Below are 27929 nucleotides of genomic sequence, written 5' to 3'. Positions count from 1 at the left end.
CCAGAGGGGGTGTGTATTCATCAGCAAACTTCAAGCTGGACCAGCTGGCAAGAAGGGGGACTTGGGTCCAGGCCGGGGTATCAGGTGGGCAGAGGGTCCATGTTGGTATGCCCATGGGGAACCGCGAGTGTGGAGTGCATGAGGGACAAGTGTGTTGCATGTTTGCAGCGAGCATCAGGCTGGACCAGCAGGTAAGTAGGGGACCCATGGGGGCGGGTAAGGGGGTCTGGGATCTGGGCAGGGGTGCCAGGAGAGAGGGGCTGTGCCGATGCTCGAAGGATCTGCAAATATCTGTGTGCTTGTGAGCCTAGAGAGTGGTGCGTGTGTCACCACCGGTGACCTTCAGTCTCTGCCAGCTGAAGAGAAGGAGGGGACTTGGCTGTCTGTGCTTATGTTGTAGTGAGTCCTGTAGGTAGGTGCTGTTGAAGGCAGCGCCTTGTCTGTGGCAATCTGTGTGATCAGCCACGTCGGTGTCCTCTGTGTCTGTGTGTCCATGTCTGTATCTCTGGGATTCATGCGCAGCTTCTTACTGGTTGAACTTGCAACTGGGAAAGCAGCAGCCACATCCCTCCACCTGAGCAGAGACCCCAGGTCCTGGGCAACAGAGGCCAGGCAGGAGGGACCTGGTCTGGAGCAGCTGGAGGAGGTGGCCATGCACATAATATCACTGAACATGTAGAAGTATTTTTTATAACTCTCAGAATATGAGATTGGCCAATTTCTCTGAAAGAAGGTACTTAAGGCTATGCTTTTTAAATACTCAGTACAGGAATACTGCCAGCTTAAAATGTGATTTGGATTTTTTTTTTTCCAAAGCAAGTGCAAGTAATGTTTGAAGTAATGGAGGGCATGAAAGTAGGCACAATACGTAGTAGTCCTGTTATTGAACAAATTAGTCCTATTATAGGAAAAAACAAAGACCACAAAAGAGCCTAGAGAAAGCACTTTTCAGGCTTTAAGAACTGAAGATTTAGTTAATCAGAAAAAAATCACAAATTTAAAGACAAGAAAAGAATGTATATGGGACAAGACAATATGTCCCGGAAGAAGAGAATCTATAGGGATTTATGGACATAGTGAACTCTAGAGAAGAAATAAACACCAAGCCTTTTGCTAAGAGGAACAGAACAAAGCCAAACCAGCATGACTGTACTGTAAACCTAGACAAGGATTTTCAAAACCTAAATTTTAATAAAAAAAAGACACTGTCCTCAGAACTCTTGATATTTGATTGAGTTGCTAATAGATGTTTCAAAAGGTGACCTTGGGCAGTGCTATTGCAAAAAATATGACACATGCTTTTAGGGCACTAGAAGGAAGCTAGGATGTAGTCATGTAAAGAAACGAATCTATTCATCTATGGGAGATAATTCTGGCCAAACCTATTGCAAAAGAAGTATTGACTCTTCCACCTCTCAAAATACAACTGTTAATCTGATTTGCAGTATGAGGGAATACAACTTGTAGCAGACATTTCCAAGAGCATCTGATGAGTCTGCAACTGGAAAAAATAATGCAGAGAATAAACTAATGGATGTAAATGCGATATAAAAGAATTGTTCAGTCTCAGAAAAAAACACGGAACACATTTGCAAAGGCCACACCAAAAACCAAGACATTGAGGCAAGTGATTAAGACTATTGCTACTGAATCACTTGGGAGTTGCGTGGCAAATTCAGATTAGCAATTCAAATCGGAGCTTTCCTAACTGATGACATACTGTTTAAGCATAACAGAGTACAAAAATGGGCATGCTTCAAAGAATACAGGAACACTACATTGATATACAAGAGTGCAAAAGCAGAACAAAAAATCCTTTGTACTAATAAATGAAAGTGGAGATCAAGAAATTGCAAATGCCTGATCTTGTCAAAATAGGTATCCCTGCTGCTATACCAAGAAATGTTGGAATGTGCCCTGTAGTTACTTTTACACTTCCTGAAACATAGGTAGAATTGCTTAACAGGTGGTCAACCAGAATACAGAGAGCTCCTAAAAGACATATTGAGTGCAATTAAAACAGTTAGTGTAATAGAGGATGTGTTTTATAAGTACCATAAGGAATGGTTCTGTTTGGGTAATTTTCTGCAGGGAAAAGGAAAGATGTAAAGACTGTAGTACTGCCTCTCCAAGACCTAACCAGTCAATGCTGATCTGCATAGGGCCAGAAAGAGACCCAGAAAAGCTGGCTCTGGCACTCATCTCACACAACACAGTTGTAATAAACCTATCTATTGTATCTCCTCTTTAAAACCTCTTGATTAAAAATCTCAAACATCTGAGACAAGGTGAGGAGATCTAGGGGCAATCAGCAGGACACAGTCAATCCTCAGACTGTGCCTGCTCACGGACAGAGGGTGATGGAGGCAAAGGACCATTTCTACTATCCTGGGCCATGTGGAGGAATACGCTGGCCATAATCATTTGTCTTATGACAAAGTAGGTGGGAAGAAAACTAGACCTTCTTCTCCAAACACTGCAGGAGGAAAGGAGATCCATCCCATAGGAAAGTACACCCTTTAGGCCAGCTGATGTACATCAATAAAGGCACACTAGGGTTGAAAATTGCTTGCTATGGACTTCGTGAAAACTGGTACCTATTTCAGACATGACAGAATCATAAAGCAGCGCTGAGAAGGAGAGTTACAGAAGGCCACTGCCCTGTCCCCACAGCGTTCCCTCAACAGGAACAAATCCAAAGATGAAGCCTTTTAAAATCTTCAGAGCCTCCTTGCTGATTTTCCTCCAGGACTGGTTTCCACATCACAGAGCTGGCTGACCAGCAGAGAAAAAAACTGCTCCTCTTTCTGATTCAACACTGCGACAAAGCCAGGCAGCAAGCGGGGTCAGCTTTCCAGCTGGGAGTCTGCCACATTTCTCTCTATCCCTCAGCTCCATGACTCACCCACTGAGAACGGCAGGAGAGAGGACAACACACCAAGAGGTTAAAATGTCATCTCTCATGCACAGTAGCAGCAGCAAAATGAACTCACAAAGATTTTTAACAGCTGTGGCCCTGTTTTCACAGAAATATTACAGGTTACTTATCTCAGCAGCTTCTAAGAAGTTCCTAGACAGCTTAACAATCATCCTTTTCCAGTGTGGGATCGTTCCCCAGTGTATGCTGCCAAGTCCTTTCTCCAGTGTTGTTTTTAAATGGTTCAGAGGTAAAGTCCACCGTTTTCCTTGAGACAACCCTCCTTAGCCTGACTGTTTTCCCCCCTGACATCCTAACTTGCAAGAGCTCCACTTCTGTGAATCATCTCCCTTGGACCATCCTAGTAACACTCAACGCCTGCGATTGAGTATGAGCAAAATTTTTAGGGAAATTAGATTTGAGCTTTGGCAAATTTCTTGAGCGCTTACACTTTTATTTTACTTACATCCTGGCCAGGAGGTCCCTGTGGTCCAGGGATACCAGGTACACCGCGGGGACCCTGGTAGGGAGAGAACAGACAAACCCAATAACATGAACAGTACTTATGAGGTGCTTCTTAGCTGAAAAGAAGAAATCCTCAACACAATAGTTATTGGGAAAAAAATTAACTAGCAGCTAAACAACTATGAGAGAGTTTAAGCAAAAAAAAATGAAATCTCACATTGCATTATCACAGTACCCGTCATTTCTGTGCCTCAAGGGACTTTATGTGCATCACTAAAGTCAAGCCTTACACACCTTGATTGGAAAGGTAATAATGACTCTTTATAGGAGGCAAATTTATGAACCAGGAGAAAATATGACTTAGCATAGGACTGTAGAGGAGAAAAGAAGGTCCAGCTCCTCAGTACATGCTAGTACACTCCCTAGGACTGGCTGTTGTGCTGGAAATTCATGCCAGTGTATACTGAGACCACAATACACAGTTATTTGTTTCACACCAATGGATTGCACCCTTGTAAAAATGCGTATTGAGGAACCAAGTGTATTTGGTGAATACTGAAATGCAGGGTTTTAAGTAAGAAAAATGCTTTAAAATGGTTTATTTGTCTATAAGGCATAGCAGCCTTGAATTACGTGCCTTGAAATACTTTTTTTGAATGAAGGGTTAAACAAGTGACTCATTCTTTCTTTTGTACGACTATTGGCAGGTAAGGAAAAGTTGTCACCATGCCAAGAGTCTCCATCAACTCTTTCTCACAACTCAATATAGAAAACAAGTAGCTGGCAATGCACAAGAGAAGTCCCCTTTGGAGGATCAGCCACCCTGTGACCCTACCATCCTTGGTCAAAAAGAAACTAATTAAACATGCCTTCATGAAATCACTGGTAGAAACACAATTAATGTGGTTGTCCCCTCCCCATAAAATCTGGGTGTAGTTAGAAAGACATACTGTACCAATGACCCTTTGTCTCCTGGGGGTCCCACAGGGCCCTGCAAACAGAAAAGACACAACAATCAAAACACTTAAAATTAACACCCTGCCTTGGCTGATCAGGCTGGGTCCCGAAGCACCAAGATAACAAAAATTGGAGAAGGAAGGGTAAGGAAAAGGAGCAAGTCTGACAAGCTGCTCACACAGACATTGTTGGAGTGTGCAATACTCACAGCAGGATGTTTAGGGGAAGGATCAAAGGCACAGTAAGGAAGAAATTGAGGTGGATCATGGAGGAAAAAGCGTGAGAAAAAAAGAGAGAAAATGGGACCAGAGGGGTCAGCTGTATGCTAACATGATGCTTGTCTGACTGAGCCCTGCACTTCATCACGACAGTCATAGAATCATAGAATCATAGAATATCTCAAGTTGGAAGGGACCCATAAGGATCATTGAGTACAACTCCCTGCTCCTTGCAGGACTGCCTAAAACTGAACCATATGACTAAGAGAGTCATCTAGATGCTCCTGGAACTCTGACAGGCTTGGTGCTGTGACCACTTCCCTGGGCAGCCTGTTCAGTGGCCAACCACCCTCTCAGTGAAGAACCTTTTCCTAATGTCCAGTCTGAACTTCCTCTGACGCAGTTTCATCCCATTTCCTTGTGTCCTATCGCTGGTCACCAGAGAGAGGAGATCAGCACCTCCCCTTCTGCTGCCCCGCTTGAGGAAGTTTTAGATTGCGATGAGGTCACCCTCAGCCTTCTCTTCTCCAAGCTGAACAAACCAAGTGACCTCAGCCACTCCTCCTAAGTTTTGTCCTCGAGACTTTTCACGATCTTGGTCGCCCTCCTCTGGTCACACTCTAATAGTTTGATGTCCTTCTCATATTGAGGCGCCCAAAACTGCACAGAGTACTTGAGGTGGGGCCGCACCAGTGCAGTGTAGAGTGGAACAATCACCTCCCTCGACCACCTAGCTATGCTGTGCTTGATGCACCCCAGGACATGGTTGGCCCTTTTGGCTGCCACTGTTGTTAACTCATATTTAACTTGCCATCAACCCAAACCCCCAGATGTCTTTCTGTGGGGCTGTTCTCCAGCCTCTCGTCCCCCAATTTGTACGTATAAGCAGGATTACCCTATCTCAGGTGGAGAATCCTGCACTCGCTTTTGTTGAATTTCAAACAATTGGTGATTGCCCAGCTCTCTAGTCTATCCAGATCTCTCTGTAAGGCCTCTCTACCCTCAAGGGAGTCCACAGCTCCTCCTAGTTTAGCGTCATCGGCAAATTTACTTAATGTACATTTGATTCCTGTGTCCAGATCATTTATAAAATGTTGAAGAGCACTGATCCTAAAATTGAGCCTTGGGGAACCCCACTGGTGACCGGCCACCAGCCTGATGTAACCCCATTTACTATATTCTCATTAAATCTTATTTGTAACACTCTTCAGCATGGGTGAGCTCATGAATCTGAGCTCCTATGGTTGAACCTTAGTGAGCTTCAAGCCAGATGACCTAGTGAGTAGGAGAGGGTTGGGTGCCAGTAACCGGGTTGTGAGACTGTGAACCCAGGGGGCTCGCAGGTCTGGGTGCCAGCAACTGGAGGACACTGGGATGCAGAGGCCTGGGTACTGGGCAGAGTAGGTGTCCAAGACCAGCTGCTGGAGAGATCCACATTTCACCTATATATTCCAACAGTGGCCTTCAAACCTCATCCGCCAGCGAGGAGGAGTGGGATCAAGACATTCTTGCTCATGTTTCTGAGTGTGCTGTTTAGGTTTACATGAGTGTTGATAAAGGCATTATTCTCTGCATTGGTCTGCGTGGCCGCAGGCATGTGTGTATATGTGTGTGCATTGTATATGCATATGCCCTTTGGCAATACGTGCTCAGCCTTGCTACTGGCTGGACCTGGGGACACAGAACCACAGCACCCTTGCATCTGTTGGGCAGGGATAGGACAATTCCCCCAGGTCCTGAAGACCACTGTACTCAGCTACCTCTAACAAAGGCAAAGCATCCCACGGGACCTGTGTGGTCTTTAAATGAGGTCAAAGCAAGGAGTCTAGTGGGCTTGCATATGCTTTTTGTTTGGAGATGCAACATAAAAAGGTGCAACTGAGTAGAGTGAGCCACTAGAAGGTACCCATTTCTATAGGAATACCACAGAAGTGGTGCAGTACCCATATCCAGCATGTGTGAGTCAATCTGGCATTCTAGACACACCCAAAACAAGGCTTGACCTCACATCTCTGGGACTGTGTTTGAATAAATTGGCTCACACTATGACTCCTCTCCCTTTGGTTTCTATTTCAGGCACATTAATTCACTAATCCTCATACAGTCCTCCATGCAAGATGCTTTAATGGTCTGCTCAAGCAAAGGCTAAATACATAATTCTGAACCCATAGTAATATGAACAGGGCAAGACAGAGCAAGAGCAAAACCCTCCTACTTATGCAGCACACGCGTCCATTAGGCAACTTCAGCATAAGCATGTGAATTCACCCCATTTCTCCAAGCAGTCCCCTCTTCCGCTTGTGATTCTGTTGGGAAGAATACACTCTGCTAATACTCAGTTTATGGCTCAGTGTTATGTAAATAGTAATTCAATAATTTAGCAGACAAAGTAAAAAAATCCTTATCTATATATACCTTTTATGCAGGGAGCAAAGCCCAAGAGAGGTTAAGGGCACAGGAGGAAACAGGGAGAGGACTCCAATTAAAAAGAGTTGCTGGCTTTCAGCTCTGAAGCTGAAAGTATTATACACACAATTTTATCACATCGCTAAAAAGGGTATAGGCTGACACCTTTAATTCGGTATGTAATATGCACTGAAGCAGCTCCACTGACTTTATTCTATTTTTTTCTGTGGGACTCAGTCTTTGTGAAAGCCTGATGGATTCAAGGTTATACAGTGTTTTTCAAATTCCAGAGTCTTTGCACTGGAGCTGATAGTTATGATGAATTTACCATCATAGAGAAAACCATCATAATAGTTGTTTTAAAAAAAGTATTTAATGAAGCAGATTAAATAAATAAAAGCAAATCAATTGCGAATAGTGGTACGTAGGTGGCTACACATCCTGACAGTGGTCAAACACAGAAAAAATTTTCTCTGGTGTGAGAAAATTGATGTCTACATTTGGAATCAAGTTCTTAGTCATTTGTGTTCATGGATATACGGATGCTAAAGCCCCAGTGAAGAATAACTTTGTCATCTGGTGTACATCAAGATGCAGAAGTGAAATCATCTACCCCTGTACTGAATCTAAAAATCAGTAATTAAAAACTAGCCGCAGCCTCGTGACTTTCAAACAAGCCAGATACTAATTTGCTAATTTCATTTTAATTTTAATATTAATGACTGAACATTAAGAAATGCAAGAACAACACTGTTCCTTAGATAAATCATAACACCCACCAAATCTTCAGTCATTGGTAACCCTGTGAGGACCATGAAGGCCATGACACAGCCACAGTGTGAAACATGACTGACCCAGTCTGCTTTACCTTATTTAGTATTCAGCATGGTAAAAGCAAATATTAAGCGGAGATACACCTCAGAAAGCTAGATTTGTCAACCAGTATTACACAGCAATATGACGGATCATTTCAAGGTAATTTCCTGTACTAATTGGGAAACTTCTGTCTAGATAATCAGAGCAGGCAAGCATTGTGATTGGTACAGTATCATGGCATGTACAAGAGGTTGCAAAAGAATGCAAGGTCTCAGATGTCCTCTAGCAATTACAGCTAGGAATAAAGTTTGCTTCCTCCTAAACATATTTCACCTGCAAATTCAGTGCATATCTGGAGGATTCTGAGCAGGGCTACAGTCAGAGCACTCCAAAATCCCCCTCGTCTCAAGAGGAATTGTACATGACAAGAACTGGAAAGATCGAACCCCAGCGATATGAAAATCCAAACTTTCCAGAGCAGACTCCCAGATACACCTCATGGCCTACTGATAAGCAGGAGGTGAGGCAAGAGCTGCATGAGGTCCAACTAAAGATTTGTGGGAAATTATTGGGACGATGGCTCTCTTGGAACGCAGCAATTTAAGCAATACGATTTTGTATTTCCCCATCAGAGTGCTGACTATGTCACTGATGTGGGTATGTGTATTGCACTGATCCCTTCTAACAGGGTGACAGCAAGGTTACGTCTTCCCAGTAGACCAGACCTGCTGGCTCAGCACAGATCTCGATTCACATCCATAGCTGATGTGTCAAGATGATGCAGAAAATTTAGGAGTAACAGCCAGTGGTATCAATCACTCCTATAGCACTTCTCTGCCTTTCTCTTTCATAGAATCATTAAGGTTGGAAAAGAACTCTAAGATCATCGAGTCCAACCGTCAATCCAACACACCATGTCCACTAAACCATGTCCCTAAGTGCCTCATCTACACGTCTTTTAAATACTTCCAGGGATGGTGACTCAACCACTTCTCTGGGCAGCCTGTTCCAAGGCCTGACCACTCTTTCAGTAAAGAAATTTCTCCTAATATCCAATCTAAACCTCCCTTGGCGCAACTTGAGGCCATTTCCTCTTGTCCTATCGCTAGTTACTTGGCAGAAAAGACCAACACCCACCTCGCTACAACCTCCTGTCAGGTAGTTGTAGAGCGAGTTGTCCCCTCAGCCTCCTCTTCTCCAGGCTAAACAGTCCCAGTTCCCTCAGCCGCTCCTCATCAGACTTGTGCTCCAGGCCCTTCACCAGCTTCGTTGCCCTCCTCTGGACACGCTCCAGCACCTCCATGTCCTTCTTGTAGTGAGGGGCCCAGAACTGAACACAGGATTCGAGGTGCGGCCTCACCAGTGCCGAGTACAGGGGCACGATCACCTCCCTGCTCCTGCTGGCCACACTAGTTCTGATACAGGCCAGGATGCCGTTGGCCTTCTTGGCCACCTGGGCACACTGCCAGCTCATGTTCAGCCGGCTGTCGACCAGCACCCCCAGGTCCTTTTCCTCTGGGCAGCTTTCCAGCCACTCTTCCCCAAGCCTGTAGCATTACATGGGGTTGTAAACTAAAACTAAAACCGAATGCCTCAAGAGCCCTCACAACAGACGTGTAGACATCTGAGCCACGAATGGCAGCTTCTGGATTAGTCTGCATCTTCAGAGGGTAAAATGTCCCACAGGCTTTTGGCACAGCTGAGCCCAGGGAACCCATTCCCCAGATGGCAATGGATAAGTTTTCACCTTGTCACAGGTTGCAGCGGCATCTGCTACTTACAGGGGGTCCAGCCAGACCGATTCCTGGCACGCCTCTGTCTCCTGGCTGTCCAGGGAGGCCAGGAGCTCCCCTCTCACCCTGAAACAAAGGAAGAAGTTGAAGGCTTAGTGCACTGTTGAGAAAATGTACTGAAATGCAGTCAGGTTTTACAACATAACACTGGTACATCCTGACCTGATCCTGCCCACGGAGGAACGGTATCAGGTTGTGGCAGCATGGGCGTATGGCACAGTTACTGTCACGTCATGCCAAGAAAACTGTCCCCTTCCTTCACACGAGCCCCAGCCCACCTCTGTGAGCACTCACACGTCGATGTGTGCCACATCACATAACTGAGCGGGAACACAGCCTCTACAAGTATTTTAATTTATTTTAGTGCACAGCATCCAATTTCCAGCATTTGCAACTGCCTGCAGGGCATTAAGCACTCTTCTTGGGGAAACACTAAGCACCATCATGTGCTTTTCTTTCTGTGTTTCTATGGTAGATGGCTAACTTGCAGACATTGCTAAATACAGGTTTTTTATCCTGGGAAGACAGAATTAGGGATGTTTGGTTACATTTTAATATTCTCCTTTCCTTTACCAACATAGGCCTACTCTCAGAAGTGTATGAATAATTTTTTGTAAAAAAATAATTCAACAGTTCTACCACTCTCTCTAGAGGACTACACTACAAAAGGAGAGACCTCCCTTCTAGAAAACAGGATTTTCAGTAGTAAAACCTGCAGAGCACAGACAACTACTTGACACTGTTTAATGGGCATTGTAGACAGAGGGTTAAGAAAGAATTCAGCTGCAATACTTAAATTTAATGTCAGTTCTCTTGTTATAGGGAGAAATCAAATAAGATTTTTATGGATTGCATTGCAGTTGTGAGATTTGGTCTCACATTGGCAGTAGACTTATAACAATGAATCTTATTTATATTATTTATTATTACACTATTTCCAGCTACATAGACGCATGACAGAAAAATAATTACCCATGGATTCTGCCCACCCAAAATTCAGTCTGCAATATCTCCTAATTTTTTCCCCTTTCTTTCTTTCTTCTTTAACTAATCTTATATTACAAAGAAAAAATACTGCAAGGACAGTGAGAGAAAATGTATTCAGATTAGTTCAAACACTCCGGCAGATCCCTTATCTGTTATTTTATTCAAGAACATAATTTCAATACAAAAAGTTCAATAGTATTTCCCTGTGCACAATTAAGATTCTTACCATCTTGTGTTGATATTGAATAGAATATTTAATGAGATTTCTTTTAGTGTTTTTTTTTTACTTTTATATTAATACTCAGTCTATTATTGTGCGTGTGTTCTGAACTGTCAAAGATACATACAACAGACTACAATGCATTTATACAGAATGCAGCAAAATGAAAAGAAAACATTTCATAGCAGTTTGGTTATTCCAAAAATATGGGACCTAGATGGAGCTAGTCTCATATTGCTATATTCCTACTTGTATCATTTACAGAATCAGTTTCAACATCATATTCTTCCAATCCAGATCAAGACACGGTCATTTCAAAGTGGAGAATTTCTGACATATCTGATTGAATGTTCAAGCACAATCCAGATGCTCCCAGAAGGAAATGTTTTTGCTGTTTTATTCCTTTCTCTATTTGCTCTATTCCCTTCTAAGGGAATAAACATTATTTTCTGCTGAAATTAGTGTCATTAACTTAATCAACTAGCTACTCTTTGCCTTAACTACAATATAGGAGGGCAAACCAGGACTTTCTGGTCCCATTGGAAAATAATTCACATCTTCCTTGAGAGAGGTGAAGGAAATCAGTGCTATGGAGGAGTGCTCTTTGGGGGGCTGTCAGGCGGTCTCAAGAGCAGGTCATCATTTAGCTATGAAATGTCTCTTTACTGTATGGATTAAAGGTCCCCAGTCACAGTTTCCCTGAAAAAGTGTGCAGCATTTAGTCCTTAGTCCGTGTTGAATTCACATTATGCTGGAAGAAATTTTAAATGTGGAAAGTGAGCACAGCTAATTCATATCTTAATATTTACATCTACAGACATGGAATAATAAAGAACCTCCTAAAAGGCTAGAAGTCCATTTTTGAATGAAAGTTCCACAAACTCTGTATTCCAATGAAAATCCGGCCATGTTTTCACCATAACATTTTTCCAGTTCCAGTGATGGAGAGAAGTAATCCACAATGAATTCACAATAAAGCCCCTGCTCACCTTATGTCCAAAGGGTCCTGGCAAGCCTGGTGGGCCTCTTTGCCCCTAAAGTGACAGAGCCAAAACCAGAAAACAGTCACCATGCAGCCAAACAGGAGCCTAGACTTTGAGATAGTCAAGGCAGCAAGCATCCCCACCACCACCCTCCTTGCCTCACACAATATTTTAGCAATATTTTAGTGATAACATATAAGCAAATTAAATAATCTGCTAATTTGGCTAGAATTAAATGCTTTTCGAGAACTTCCGTCAAGCTAAGCATTTTTGTACTGGTCAGAAGGACAACGGTCACTCCTTGTGGAGGTCTCCATTTTCGATGGCCACCATGGCACACTGAAGGGGGTTTAAAGTTCAGAAATACAGCTTCAGTTCTCTCTGCCTTTTTGGATGCAGCACTGTGACTTGCAGCATTTTGTACAACCAGGCCTTTCATGTCTTCGGTAGACAGCCTGTGAGCACTTACGACAATGCAGCCTAACTACCAAAAATCCACCGTTCTCCTGCAGAAGTCATGCTTGTCTATCTCACACTGATCTACCCAAGCGCAGAGCTTGCCAGCAGTACTTACCTGTTCTCCATCTTTACCCTTACCAGGCAAACCCGGCTCTCCAGCAGGCCCTGGCTCACCAGCTGGCCCAGGTAAACCCACTTTTCCTTCTTTTCCAGGATCACCCTGTAGAAGACAATCCAGCAAAACTCTTAGTAGCATACTAAAGACCATCCCTGTCTCAAGTCTTCCATTGGGACTGAAAGATATGCGTTTTTCTAGCCTTGCCATCTGAATTTCTCATGATATCATAGGAAATCCTCTTTTATGGGAAACATTTCCTTCAGTAATCTCAAGGCATTTGTAGTTTTCCTTAAGGAAACTAAAAAGAGACTTCAAAATATTTTGGGAACCAGCTATATGAGAGAGCCCTTGGTCCACACATGACCCTGACGTAGATGTCAGTAATCTGGAAGATTATTTGACTGAAGGGGCTGGGATTCATCCCCTTTTAAACCCCATACACATGCATACATGGGGCCATGTTTCTGATCAATCATTCCTACTCCAGCAAACAAAGATCAGGACTCCAGCATGCTGGGCATTGTGCAACATATGAGGACATTACAAACCGCTGACCTCAGAAGCTCATTGCCTAGCTATGAGATGGGACATAATAACTAGGCAAGGCAGGCAAAAGGTAAGCGAGGGTGCACTGGAAAGCTGAACCAATGGTCCAGTTACAATAGCTTATCAGGAAAGCAGAAATCTCAGTTCCCTAACCATGAAAGCCAGTTTTTCTTCCAGCTTTGGATTTACAGTGTGAACAGGAGGTATTAAAACACCAAATGCCCACTCTCGTCAGTAGAAGATCATCATTGCAAAAACGTGTAGCAGTGACTTCACTGCATCCAGTTGTATCTCAGTGGGTTTATTAGGTAAATTATAAAGCTGCAACAGGGTGAAAACCTTATAGCATGTGTAATGGAGGAGGTCAGACAAGATGATCTACTGAGCCCATGTGTCTTAACCATCCATGAACCTATGAAATCATTTCCCAGTTCAGAGTGCTTCTGTCCCAAGTTATTTAAAATGCCCAAGAAGAGAAGAAACAAATCCATGAAAGAACAAACTCACCTTTTCCCCCTTTGCTCCCTCCTTTCCTGGTCGTCCAGGGTCTCCAGGCATACCCTGGAAAGAAAAGAACTTTAAAGCTTAAAACTTTAGGCAGTATTTGATCCTAAAGCAAATGGATAGACCTGTGGGTTCAGTACAATCTATCTCAAGGATTAGTATCAGTTCTACATTTCCCGGTACAGACAACCTGTAATCCAGAGAACACCACAGAAAAGCTGTGTACCAAGTCCTCAAAGGAGGGGTTTTTTTTTCAATATAAAAAAAAGCTGAACAGCAAAAGCAGAAATTGAGCTAATCCCAGATTTGTGCATTCTCTTTCTACCAATAATGATTTTTTTCATTCTATGAAATCCTCAGCAGTTCTCGATCCATTACGAACAAACCCCCAATCATCACCTCTGTGTCAGAGAAGCCAAAAGTCTCACAATATTAATTTTTTATGGTTACTGCTCTCCAAACCTATACATTGGAAAACATAGCTATCTTTGTTTTACCCTCTATTTGTGTTTTCAATCCTTTTCAAGTCTTGGCAGATCTCGAAGGATTCCTTGTCAAAGTATAGACGATTTAGAGCTCCAGATTAAATACTGTAACTTCCTAACTCACCAAAATATGAGTTAGCATTGTGGAGTGGTACTCCATTTTAAGATGTAAAATGATGTCTTGGCACCAGTAAGATTGAATTGGCCTCCTCACAGGATGGATGTGATAATTATTTTCCTTTTTGCACCAGTAAAAATTATTTCCAACTATATTAGCTTTTATAGGTAATATATTGGTATTACTGGTACGGAAGTTTGCTTAAGGAATATGAAATTGGAAAAGGTCTTCATTTTTTATATCATCTTTCAGTTTGAAATTAAATCACTACATTAATACAGTTAAATCAAATGCATCTTAACAATTAGTAGAAAGGCAATTTAAGATTTCTTGGACTGTCCAGGTAATAAACTCTGCCTTAAAGAGCCCTCTGTGCTAAACCACTGTGCCTGAATACATTATAACATGGGGTCTAACTGCTGTTTTTCGCTTACTCCAGTGTAAACCCAGAGAAACCCCAAGCACTAGAAAGAAAATGACTGGTGGAGCAGGGAGTAGAGTTAGTCCAAAGATTTTTTTGCAAACATGAAAAGCTGTATCATGCACAACTTAATAATGGTGATGAACACCTACTGAAGTAAGGAGGACGCCGTGTCCATTTCAAGGCTCTGACTGTAGGATCAAATACTTACATGCTTTCGTAATAACAATGGGAGTTTACCATAGAATTTTATATCAAGAAGTCATGTTTTCAAAAGGAAAGGACAAATGAAAATGAGGCAAAGGAAACAAAACCAAAGAGACAATAAACACTGCAATTTTTCTCTTGAAGAGCTGGCAGCAAAAATTGCTTTTGACAGTTTGGTGAGGAATGAAGCAGCTCCATGAGTCCCTCTCGCTACAAATGAATATAAGAATATGTTTCATGGATACACCATTCCCAGGTGCTTCCAGATCTTTCAATTCAACCATAAAAAAGGTGTAATGAAACACAGCCTTTTGAATCTGATAGTAAACTCTGCGGTAGGGAAAACTAAACATATTAAATAAAGAAATCAGGGCACAGATGGGAAAACAAATACACTGGTGCATACATACCACATTTCCTGGCAAGCCTCTTGGACCTGGGGGCCCTGCTGGTCCAGTCACACCCTGTTTTAAGAAAATGAAATGTGTGTGCATATATAATTCACAACTTGTACCACCACAGAAACAAGATGTTCCAAGTGAGATTGGAGTTCATGTCAGACAAGGCGTTGTACAAGCACAAAGCAAAAAATAGCATTTTTGTGAAACACTTTGTAGTGTAAAGAAGCATGAAACAATACAAAAGGGATGAAGACTCTCTTTGGGAGCTTAAAATTACCCTCCATCCAAACAAATCCTAAATCTAGCTGAGATACAGGAAGAAAAGTCTGGGCCTGAAACATCAAAAGCACAGAGGAAAGTATGTTGATTTATCATTAAAATAAAAATCTAGGTCAACAAAATATGCTTTGTTGACAATTCTACCTTCTTTACTCCAGGGAACCAAACCTGAAAACACTTATTTGCACTAAATAGATGAACAGCTCAAACCATTCAGAGTGTTATGGTTCTGAATTGCAGGTGTTTTCTGCCTGCAAGTGAAAGCTTTTTAGGGTGGGAAAGCCCATGTGTGTCCCCAAAAAAGCATGGGGTGCATGAGAGGACATATATTTGGGAATTTATGCCCCCACAGAGATGTATGTTTGGGGTTACCAGGCTATATTTAGACATTTTCCTCTCTACCTGACCATATCAGATTGAAGTTGCTACCTCTGTAGTTGCTTGTCATCCTGCACTGGCCAGGGTTCACCTGTCACCACAGCTTTGCAAGGAAAAGGATTTCTATTAGCATACCTAATCCATTTAGGGCTAAACCAGACAGGCTATCTAATCTGCATCAGCAGACTGAAATAATCTGTCTGACTTGGAGTAGAGTACAGAGAACTTCTACTGGAAGGGCTGGGCAGTATTATCTTGCAGAAGGACAGTGCAAACAGTTGGGAGATGATGAAAATCTTCCACAGCACAGCTCTTCACAAAGTGAATATCTATCTGTTGCCTTTGGCTTACTAAAAGAAAATTAAAGGTTTCCTCATTTCTGTGTTATTTACAGTCACTGGTCTACGAGCCAAAAGAAACATTTGGAGCAGTGGCAGTCTGTGAAAGGATGGCAAAAAAAAAGGATGCCTGCATATGCCTGCATCTCCATATCATTAACATCCTCCGAGCCACCAGGTTATATAAAGAAATAAACCCAATGGACAGGTTCGGTGGAAAGGAGACGTTTTTGTCCCCTTTTTTTTTTCTCCCCCCAAAAATTAAGGAGTCCTTCAACCAAGAGTGAAGGAGAGCTGGGGACAGGCAGTTCAGAGTTTAGGGTCAAAGCACTGGTAGAGACAGTATCTAAGCACAAGCCCAAGAAGGAAAACCATGAGCACAAAGGTGGAAAAAGAAATTTCCGTGCTCTAGGATGCTTAATTTTGATTTCTTATTCCTTTTTTCTCCCAGACACAAACATCCTCTCTCTCAATCGTTATTTCAAATAGTTCTCCAGTCTTCCTTCTCTGCTTGCAAAGAAAGTATGTGGCCTTTTATTCAGCCGCTTACACACTTTCACAGTAATAAAACAGGACTTGATTCCTTTGCTGTTCTTTAGCACCCAGTCAGACAATAGCAGCACTCCCTACAACACATGCCTCAAAAAGTGGTATGTGATGATTCCTCTGGTGATGAGCCTGTATTAAAGAAAGCAAAATCGACTAAGAAGCCTAAAACCAACCGAGATCAAAAATTAATTCAGGCTGCTGATGAGAAGTGAGCTGCCTGCACCAGCTGGCTGCCTGGGCTTGGCTGATATCGCAGTGCAGTACAAGCTCTGCCGGCACCTCACCCAGAAAAGAGGGCATTTTGTTAGAGAGGGAGAGACTTGGCCAACAAAAGATGCACAGCTTAGAGCTGGGCTGGCTGGGGCATTGACCTATTTGGTGCAGCTGTGCCTGTTTGCCCACAAGCAGCGACTTCCAGCTGCAGCTTAGGATGTGCCCTGCGCCCGAGCAGCCTGCGACTGCGAATCTGCAAGGCATTGACTTCAGAGTCCCTTCAGGTGTCTCACTCTCAGGGAAAAATGCTGCAAGGGAAGCAGTTACTCACAGTCTCTCCAGGGGCTCCGGCTTCACCTTGGGCTCCTTTCTGTCCCTTTGTACCCTGTGCAGAAAGAAGAGAGATAACAGCTGATTAGGGATGGGACAGGACTGCCTGCCAGACAAAAAGACTTCAAGACGCCTGAACGTGCACTAGGCAATGGTTTTCATTAATCAATTCACAGAGGAGTTTAATGGCTGAGGAAATGGCTCCCAGTTCTCTGTGCAGTGAGAAAATGAAACGTAAAAATAAAACACTGAGACATAAGAAGAGTTACTAATGACTGATCAGCTCAGAGGCTGTTTCTCAGCACAGGATGCTGAAACCTGCAGGCATTCATCAGGGTGAAATTCCTTCCTATCCTCAGGCCTACCAGCTACTTCATTTCCAGCTCAACTCTGACGGTCTCCCTGTGCAGAGGAAGTTTTGCCTGCAGTTCTCAAATACAAACCACAGCCATTTAGAAATGGTCAAAATAGATCACAGTCCAGAGGGTTTGTCCCAGTCCTACATACCACATAGCACTTTCTTAAGGATTTTGGCAGGACAGAGAACTGTTACTGAACAGTCCCCCATTTAGCAGATGTTAGTTAAAAGTTACATGGTTATTACTGTTTTTTTTCACAATGCTAAGACTGCTGTTAACCTGTTTAAGCTGTTGATGCCCAAGTAATAGCTGATTATACGGCTTGGGCACAGCACAAATGATGGCAGAGTGAACCCTCCCATGTTGACATGAAAACATACCTAGATGATGACTGGAAATAATATGTGTGAGCCAAGAAATTTTCAGAAGATAATTAAGACTATAAATCATTTCACATGAGCCATAGTGCATTCAGGGTCAAGTGGGCTGGGATTGAATCTGACTGCTCTGCAATGTTTTGCCAATGTACTGCAGTAACCTATCTGTGAGACCTGTGGTTCAGTGGCATCAATACAAGATGCCCTCTTGAAGGATTCTGAAGTTGGAAGGAGTCTCTCAGACAATACTAACCATGCTGCAGAGATGCCATGTTTCTGCTTTGATTTTCCTCATGTTGTCCTGATGTCCCATGTAAGTAAACACCTCTACAGATGTCTCTGAACTTACAATAATGAGGAAGGAGGAATGGGCTGTTGGTGTATAGGGGAAGAATTATTTACAGATATAGACCTTGAAGGCACCCCTCTCTGGTCATGACAAAGATTTTCTTCAAGGCTGGGCCCTCTTACCTGTACTCCTGCAGGTCCTGGGACCCCTTGTTCACCTGGGACCCCAGGTAATCCCTGCAAAAACAGAGGGAGAGATGAAGAACCTTAAGGAAACTGCTCCTTTCTTCTGAGCAGAAGAACATGTTTCTCCTTCCTCCCACTGAGAGAAGAAAGGGTGGTTTTTACAGAGGCTGTGACTGCACAGGACTCTGTCTCTCCTGGGGGCTCCATCCAGAAAAAGAGCACTCCAGAATACAAATGGAGTAGCCAAATGCACAATTTAGCTGGGCCACATCACTTCAAAAGCCCTTAATAAATCCTGTACAACTTTACTGCCAGCCAAGCTCTGTCTAGCCAACCCCATAGTCCTCTTTCAGCTATAAATTAGGTGCTTAAAATGTAGTTATGTAGCTTCCTCTATGATCAGTACAAAGCCGAGCACCACTGTGGCCATTTCTGATGAAAGAAGCATCCCAACTATGGAAGGAGCACGTCCCCCTTCTCCCTCCAAAACAGGCAGCTGTTACGTCCTCTCTCTGCTGAAGTTCAAAACCAACTGAAGAAACACTTGGCTGTGCTTACAGGTTCTCCGCTCATTCCTTGATCTCCTTTCTCCCCTTTTGGTCCAGGTTCACCCTGATATAAAACAATAAGACAAAGAGAGAAATAAAAACTATTTCCATGGCTGTATATCACAGTAGCCCTGTTTTGTAAGAGGGCTCTTTCAATCAGATATCAATTTCTAATATAGAGTAGCTTCCTCAAAGGACTTTGAGGTCATTGAATCAAAACTATGATATCACACACTAAGATTTGGAGATCTTTGTCTAGACTTCTTGGACTGTTATGATATTAATTGCAAAAATGTTCAATTTAAAAAGAGAACAGTTTTCCCTCATAGAGAATAGCAGTTAAAGAATTTTCCATTCCAAAATTTGATCAATTCAGCTGCAATGTATTAAAAGGCCAAACGACGTGACCAAGAGCAAAAGCACCAGCGCCACTGCACTGCCTCTCTGTAGGACCACAGACCTGATGTCATCCTACAACTGGGGAACCTACCCCACATACAGACAGTTCCCTACTCCGCCTATAAGAGAGGGGTGTTCAGGGTCTCAACGTGAGGACTTCCAGAGATGTGCATTACGCAGCTTTTCTTGATCTCTAGTTCTGTTAACATCTCCATACATCCATGCAACTTCCCCTCCCTCCTGCAATGTCAGTACATTATTTCATGCACCACCATCATTGACTAATAGGATTAATTTATTCCTGTTCTTCCTCCTTACAGTAAATTGAAGATGCTTTCAGACAGAAGTTCAGCAGCTTTGTCCTGAGCTCTAGAACAATAATCAATAAGTTCATATTTCTGCTTTTTATAAATTGAAAAGGAATGGCAGACAATTATGGAACTAGCTGGAATAAACCAGGCACTACATGAATACACACGTTTGTATATTTATATGAACATACGTATTCAGGCAGCAGCATTCATTACTTATTCATTATTTATCATACAAGGTGTTTCAATTATGCAATCAAGGAAGAGTAAGAACATCAGTGATTTAAGCTACACACACACGAGGAATAGTGATCAGCCAAAATGCAGAGCCCAAAACAAATCAGCTTGAATTTTATTCGCGTCAGCTATTTGCCAATCATTTCTGCAACACCTGGGAATTCAAAGTCCATTTGCAAATTATTCTTTAACAGACAAAATAAATGTAACTGCATAAATATTACTTATGTCTGTATTTATTATGCATTATGAATAAATATTATCATCTGTGATAAATAATAGGAGGAATTTTACTCTACAAGTAGCACTCCGTTAGATCAACTTGTAGTCAGGCAGTCCCTAATGCCATCTAGTGGCCTTCAGAAAGATAACGGGACCACCCAAAGTAGTTCAAGCAAAGGATCCTGTGCAACAAACCTGTATGGTTGTGCCTGGAAGTTGTTTTGTGTAATGACATTTCAAGCTCTGAAACCCTTTTGAGAGAGCAGAGCAACAAAGCACAGACAAACGGCAGTGAACTTGCAGGCAGGGATGGTGTTACTAAGTGGGAATAAGGGCACATTTTACCAGGGAAAACAAGACTGCAAAGGGAAGAAGTAACTCAACCAGTAAAGGGAGGAAGCTTTTTTAATATTCTCCTTTCTCCCACTTTTTCCTTGATACTTGACTTGCACGTTAATGCAAAATTGGCGAAATTCCAGTCTAATGTCCTTGCACAGCCACAAACATGGGTAGAGGCAGCATTTCTTAACCCAACCTGCCAGCAAATCTGCTTGCGAGTCCTTCCAAATTTGCCGAACCCATGACTATCTGCTGAGATTGTTAACACTGTCTGCTAGTGCTGCACGTCGTGGAGACCTCTGCCCCTGGCAGCTGGACTTAATCCACCATCACCTACTTCTTTCCTACAGCTCAGTGAACAGAAATGATGCGGTGACAGCTAGCAGCTGCTACCAACCTGAGCCAGATCACTGCTTAGAGCTTCCTTGACCTGCTCTCACCAGTGTCCTCCTGTAGTCTCAATTAACACGTTAGTCATTTCTGTGTCACTTAAAGGAGAGCAAATGCAGTGGGGGTTCAGCTGTGCCCAGCTGCAGGGGGAGACAGAAGGCAAAGTGAGGAGTCATCTCCTGTTTTACTAATTTTGCCTCTTTGCAGCCATCATACCTGACCACCACTGTGGTTCTCACACACCCCACCTCCAAGAAATATTTAATAATTTTTAACTCACCAGCCTAAATAAACATGAAAAAGTTCCCTGCACCCTATGGAAGAAACTGACCCCCCCACCTACTGCCCATCGCAGAGCTCACAGCACAGGCTGCACCCAAAACACACAACGGAGCTGCGGTGGTGGGTAAATGGGAGCTCAGACTCACTTGGTCAGAGATTGTCTATTTCTGACAATTACTAAGGTGGGTTTTAAATGAAACTGATTTTAACTAATAATAGAGTAATGGTGCTTCTGCCTTCTATCCAGGCTGTGTTTCTTGTCTCCGCCTGTGTAAGTTGCTCCCTGGTGCTCTACACCCCATACTCAATGGAAAGCAATGGCAAGTATTGTGTTTTGAGAGTGCGTGACAACTTTCAGCATGCTGCCTGTCCTTCAGTCTCTATAACGTAACCCATGACACTTTCCTAAGGCTTATCACTGCCTTCTGACCTTAATTTGTAGAGCTGTAAATCAAAGGCTATCCTTACCTCCCCTTCTCCTCCCAAAGCTTGCAACACTATGTGCGGACCTGTGCTACAGTATCATCACATTCATTGCACATGGAGAAATCCCAGAGACCTGACCTGCTGACGCACTTCAAGCCTTTTATTCTTTATTGTCTTGCAGCTCATTTACAAGAGTAATGCGCTCAAAGCAAAAGAGATAAGTCATTCTATGTTTGTAGCACCACAAAGACTACATACGATGTCATTATTCTGCATATTTCCTTAGTATATATATTAGCAAACTACAAGCCAAGGGGAAAAGTGAACCAAAGAAATCTTGTCTGTATTTCCAATACTACCTCACATTCCTATTTCCTTCCTCACCCTCTGAAGAACCTCACATATGCACTTTCTTTTCTAATGGCACTCTTACAGACTACCTCTGCCACTAATACATGCCATAAAGCCTCCTGAGCCTTAACAAGATTATTCACATACCAGTGGTGTGATCCTATATAATACCAGATATTTCCCACTATGTGCTGCAAGCACTCTTCATTTAAGAGTCTGGGACAGTATACAGTGTGTCCCGGCCACAGCTGGCTTGGATGCTGCTGTTACCAGGACAGCTGTGGGCTTCTCACCATGGCTGGTTACAATGGTGAAGTTGGCCAGAACCAGACTCATGCTGAGCTCTTTGCTGAAAGCATTTAAATAACATGGAAAACAATAAGATGCTGTGTGTCTATCAGATACAAGAGACAATAAGCCAGAGGCCATGTTTATTGGAGATGTTACTTACAGCAATCCTAGGGTGTGGGGTGAAGAAGGTTGTCTGGAAGAGAAACCGGAGTGTTAAAAGAAGCATTGCCTATTTTCCTTGAAATGCAATAACTTATGTATTCTCCTTGTCATTACAGATTACACATTCCATATATCCATCAGTAAGTTTATAAATGAACAACTCATAGTAACATCTGGCTGTTTGGAAAAAAGCCCACAAATATCAGACATTTCCTAGAGTATTTGAAATATGAACATAAACTCAAAAACATCCTGTATGTCCCACTGCTATGAAAAACCAAACAACCTTCAACCTTGTTAGCAAGTTTACAGTTAGCGATCTCCACCTCACTTTTCCACTTGGAGCCATCTTCTGTTATTAAATTTCCTAACTCCATGGCTGAGCTCGGTGTTCTCTCTTTGTACCATGTACAAGACATACACATCTCAACATGGTTGTCTTAGGGATTACATAGTCATCCTGAAGGACTAGCCACAAAAAAAGCATCGAGTTTTGTTGAGAGAGGCAGTATCTTTTATCAAAACTGATAAAATTAGGAAGAAAAATTTAGTCCTTAATGAAATGAGGATATGTCGAAACCATCACCTACTTTTACAGCTGAAATAATAGAAATAATTTCTCCCTACAAACACAGGAAGCCTGAGCAGTAGGGCATATCTTCTCTATATCTAGCCATGTTGTACTGTGTTTGTAAGCTGCCTTCTCCGCCTTGACTAAGACAGATTGATCCTTGGTGTTGTGACTGGATCATTCTTGTGTGATATGTGTGGAGTCTTCCTACATGATACCATGAAGCACACTTTGGCACAGACTGAAGAGGCCCAACTCTTCAGAGTTGGCAGAGAATAAATTATAATACCTCCTCCATTGCTGCATGAAGGTCTGTAGGCACTTGATTTTCGCCAACAGACTTTGTTTCAAATTCTCTCCATAATGTGACTGTGGCAGCTGTAACCAGTGGTGGTGAGCAAAGCTGAAAAGTGGTATCTGCCATTTTTTGGAGGATCTGTGACTGGGATCAGCCCTCCTCTTGCAATGACAGGCCTGTTCCTAGTGCTTACTCCAAGCTGCTTACTCGGATTTTGCTGGAGGGAACCGTGAGGTTTATGTATTTACATAATACAGTGGATGCTGCTTTAATTGCCTGTAGTGAACTTCATTGTAATTATGCTCATGCTCCCAAAAGTAATTTTGCAGGCTCATTTTTAAAACAATAAATTGATGTTTTCTTGGACTTTTTTTTTATTAGCAGAAAAGGTACGTGCAATCAGGTATGACTGGTTTGTATGTTGGATCCAGTGTGGAACATGGAATGAACTCTGGGAGGAGAGGGTCTTTCTGGGCATGGCCCTGTATGCGATGGAGGCTCTGGGAGGCTGCAGCATCGCTGAAGCTGAATGCTCCACCCCGTAAGTTCATGTCAATGAGAAGTGGAACCCTCTGCTCTTCTTGGAAAAAGGTGAATCGTTCCCCAAGAAGACAAGCTGTTGTTCACTGGTATCTGTTCAGTCAGTCTTATCCTGAGCTCTCAGTTGGAAAAAATCTAGCTCACCCTGGCAAATCTGTATGAACACACTCTCCATTTTCAGCCATGACCTTCTTCAGACAGCTCCCACAGCGGCTAAACAAATCACAAATTCAGTTTAAGTGCTACCACAAGTCAAGGGCGTACAAAAATGCTGTTTGTAAAGAGGCAGAGGAGGGCACAACTTCCCCTCAAAATAAAAAGAATGAATACCTTGCTATCAAACACCTTGATATTGCTTCTCTGAAGCAAAGGGAGATAATCTCAGAGTAAATGGGTCCTAAAGTTTCTGCAGAGAAGTAGGATCTTGAAAAGCTTTGTTTCTGAGGAATTTGTGTGGAAGAAGTGTGATGATGCCTTAGTGTTGTTACAGCACAGAACACAATCTTACTTACTGTTCCAGGTAAGCCTGGTGGTCCAGGGGAACCAGTGTCACCCTATAGAGAGGAGAAAAATATAACTAAGGATATAAAAAGATGCCTCAATAAAACCCAACATTATCAGCTAGAAGATGCAACATTACCAGGTGAGATGTAACCCAATGACAACCTGTCAGCTCAGTGACACTGAAAATCCCATAGCACTTCTCTGACGGGTGGAATTCACTCCATCGCTCTGGCCAGAATTTCTGCTGTCCTTGCTTTGTTGCATACAGGATTCTTACTTCGCTGTCTTTATCACTTTATGAATTTATCATTGATCTGACTTCACAGGTCAATGAATTTCTAATGCTAGCCCATCCAGTATAGGATTGATATGGAATTTAATTTGCATTTTAAATTAAAGTTGATCAAAATTCTTGATTGAAAAACATGTTTTAGCTGAACTTCTTTCGTGGATGGAAAACAAAAATCCTCTGTTTTTCATCAAAAATATAAGTTTCTAAATCCAGTTCTTGCCCTCCATAGATGGTAAAAGTCACTGGTAAACTGGGGGCTGGTGTATCCTAGGAAGAAGAACAAAGTAATACCTACTTCCTGATGGCTATTGCCATTATGATGAGGGCAAGTTTTTCACTATACAACCATAGGCATCTGCAAGATCAGTGCTTCATCTTCACCTTCATGTTCTCAGTGGTTGAATGTAAATTTTGGTGGACATCACCTTTGTCTGGTTCTCTCATTTTCACTAAAATTAATAGTATTGTGATGGCAGAATCCCAGACTATTCCTTAAATTATTGTTCTAGCACACCACAGGCAGGCACAGAAAAGTTCTTTAGAATTTAATTGTCTATCAGACAATTTTAAAAGAAAGAAAAGTTTCCTTTAATTAAAGAAACTGTCCTTAGATTTCATCAACTGCTTACAGTTTCTTGCATCACTCAATAAATGGTTGTCTCTGTCGCACAGGCAGCTTTCTCTGCTGTTTCTCGGTAAGGCTCAGCTAACAGACTTCTAATGTTTCTAATATTCCTCAGATATTCTCCTCTATCACTTGTCTCTATGCCCTTGCCTCTTTTCCTCTCTTGTCTTAGGAGGAGCATGCTCATTTCATGACTCACCCTTTCTCCTCTTTCACCTTTCAATCCTGGGAGACCATCTTTTCCTTTTTCTCCCTAAAAGCAGAGAAAAGCAAGCAGGAAATATACATGTTTTTATTTGATTACATCAGTCCCACTAGAATATTTTACACTTTCAGTTGATCTTACCTGTCCTCCACGATGTAGTGCAAGCAATTAAAAACGTAACATTTTGGAGATGGCTTCATAAAATCCACACTATTTTCAAAAGCCAATGAATAGAAATTAAGTTCATGGAAAGGAAAGCACCAATCCTAAATCAATTTTCATGTAGAAGATCCTACTGCCTGATGCAGTTATAAAACCCAGATTTTTTCTAGTTGGACAAGAACAGGAGTTAAGACTCAAAGTGGACATTCATACTACCAGTTTTGTTTATGTTAAAGATATCTGAGTCATGAATTCACTGGTGCCTACCTCTTTATTTTGGCCAGGTAACCTGGTCGTCTGAACGGGAGATGCTTAACAAGGATGATGTGAATACTCCTCAAAGAGCATATACACAAAATATATTTATCCTGCATTCAAATAGGAGCTATCTGACCTACGCTTCTATGATTTTATAGGTAGGGAGAATATATTCTATATCCTACGCTCCACATAGATCCTTCTTGCTCACGTTCAAGCATGCAGTCAGTTATCAGGAGTACAGGCCCCATTTACATGGCTAAATTTACTGTCAGGCCCCTGATCCAACTATTTCCCAGCATGTAAATGCCTCTGGAGGTCTGGAGCTAGCCAGGGGAAGCAGTAGACATCAGCACTTGGATGGAAGTTAGGCCATCAGAAAATGATTCAACCATCTGGAGCCTTCTCCAGGGCTCAGTGACAAGGGGGAATTGTGATTTTTTGTTGTTATTCATTTTTTTTTCAATGTTTTTAAATCAGAAGGTATTTCTGAAAGTAAGGCCTAAAGACCACTGTACCTCCTCTACTGTCTCACAAGTCATAACCTTCTGCATTTAGCATAAGCATTGTTCACTAGCACCTCCGCTGCAATTAGGAACAGTCACTAGGCAGTGAAGTACCATTTTGGAAGGGGTACTTGGTGACCGTGCTGGATGCCAATCAGCTGCTCACCACAGCAATGACACCAAGAGAGAACATCATCTAGGGACACTTGAGATAAGTCCTCCTCGTGCCAAATGGCCAAAAAAACTCCAAGCTGTGGCTCAGAGTCACTCACCCGGTCTCCTTTTTCTCCTCTCAGTCCAGGTAAACCCTGAGGACCGGGAAGACCTGCTTCACCCTGAAAGTAAGACAAAGAAGTGTGTGAAATCTAGGAAGAGGCATCAAGCATGGCTTCTATTAATAAACACCATTACTCTCAAATATAATTAAGAAAGAAAAGGCAAAGTGGTGGGCCAAATTCTTCTCTCACTCATGGCAGTTAAAAATGCATCAACTCTGCTCCTCAGGGTAGGCTAATCTAGCCACAGTGCCCTCAGGCTGGGAAGGATGAAACCTTGATTTAGCTGTCTATCTCTTTGCATGTCTGTTACTAGACTGGGAGTTTTTCAGAACTCATAGTGACTGCAGATGTTTTCTTCTTGGTACCTAGTGACACCACGGTACATATGGTCTATGCTGTAGGCCAGAACCTGCCCCAGTTTTTTCATGGGCTGATTATAGATGTAGTTTGCTGAGAGAGAATGGGATTAGTTTGATTATCAAAAAATTTCTTATTCTTGGAAAATCCTTACTTAAAACAGCAGCTAAGCCCTCTCTTTTTTTGCTCTTACACTGTTAACAGACACCATGGAATTTAGGACATGTTTTCTTCATGCTGCTCTGTAGCAGGACCAAGCAAGCGAATAAAAGCAGCTTAAAAAATTAAATCTAACTTTTATTTTCATTTTTAATGATCCGGTGTAGTCTGGAAGTACAGAAACTGCACTGTATTAATCTGAATGGTACAGATGTTGCCTGACGAACAGATCTAGAATTTTCTGGATGCACTATTGTACATTTGGATTTCTTTCTGTTTGAACCTTACCTTTGAGTTTCTGCTTTATAATACTTGCTATTGGAGTAATTATGATCTCTGTGTCATGTGATTTGTTCTAAATATATCAAGTATTCTCAAATTTAGCTCCAGATTGACCCAGTTTGTCAGCTGAAAATAACCATGTGGTTTTGTATTTATAATTATTCTGCTATCTGCATTTGTAGTACAATATCACAGAGGATGTCAGTCATGGACAGGCCCCAAATGCATTAAGTGCTGTACGAATACTAAACGAATACCAGAGAAGTGATCCCCGCTTTAGAGATATTATCTCTGAAGTATGGGAAGAGTCAAAACATTATCATGATATAGGTGCAAGGAGTTTGCAGAAGAAATGAGGTGAGGAACAAGATGCTGTGGTGACTGAGTCTGACTAGGAACATCAGGGTGATGTTTGGAGAGTTCTGAAGACACTGACATTTGGTGACAGAAGGAATGGTGCTTTATAAGAGCCACTGCAGGATCCTGGCTGGTGATGAGATCCCAGAGATCATGAGGACAAACAGAAGGCATAACATTAAAGACAAAAAAAGGAGAATCTGGAGGAAAAATAAAAATATGGGGTGTAACTTTGGCCTCTGGAAAGGTACTGAAGCAA

At 42.3% G+C, this 27929-nt stretch overlaps 1 protein-coding gene across 1 annotated transcript in view; it reads right to left on the bottom strand.

The window, feature by feature from the left end:
* The window catches only part of COL22A1 (collagen type XXII alpha 1 chain), a 213554-nt gene that overhangs the window by 32690 nt on the left and 152935 nt on the right, over positions 1-27929 (bottom strand). The window contains exons 29-42 of the mRNA XM_075141117.1: positions 26510-26572; positions 25306-25359; positions 24198-24239; positions 22275-22307; positions 18877-18930; positions 18316-18369; positions 17110-17163; positions 15031-15084; positions 13393-13446; positions 12337-12441; positions 11769-11813; positions 9561-9638; positions 4338-4373; positions 3384-3437 (exon numbers count right to left, since the gene is read on the bottom strand). Of these exons, the coding sequence (XP_074997218.1) occupies positions 3384-3437; positions 4338-4373; positions 9561-9638; positions 11769-11813; positions 12337-12441; positions 13393-13446; positions 15031-15084; positions 17110-17163; positions 18316-18369; positions 18877-18930; positions 22275-22307; positions 24198-24239; positions 25306-25359; positions 26510-26572 (780 nt within the window). The remainder of the gene's footprint in view (positions 1-3383; positions 3438-4337; positions 4374-9560; positions 9639-11768; positions 11814-12336; positions 12442-13392; positions 13447-15030; positions 15085-17109; positions 17164-18315; positions 18370-18876; positions 18931-22274; positions 22308-24197; positions 24240-25305; positions 25360-26509; positions 26573-27929) is intronic.

The sequence above is a fragment of the Calonectris borealis genome, chromosome 2 (genome assembly GCF_964195595.1).
Source record: "Calonectris borealis chromosome 2, bCalBor7.hap1.2, whole genome shotgun sequence".
NCBI classification, from domain to species: Eukaryota; Metazoa; Chordata; class Aves; order Procellariiformes; family Procellariidae; genus Calonectris; species Calonectris borealis.
This window is presented reverse-complemented; position numbering and strand designations above follow the sequence as displayed.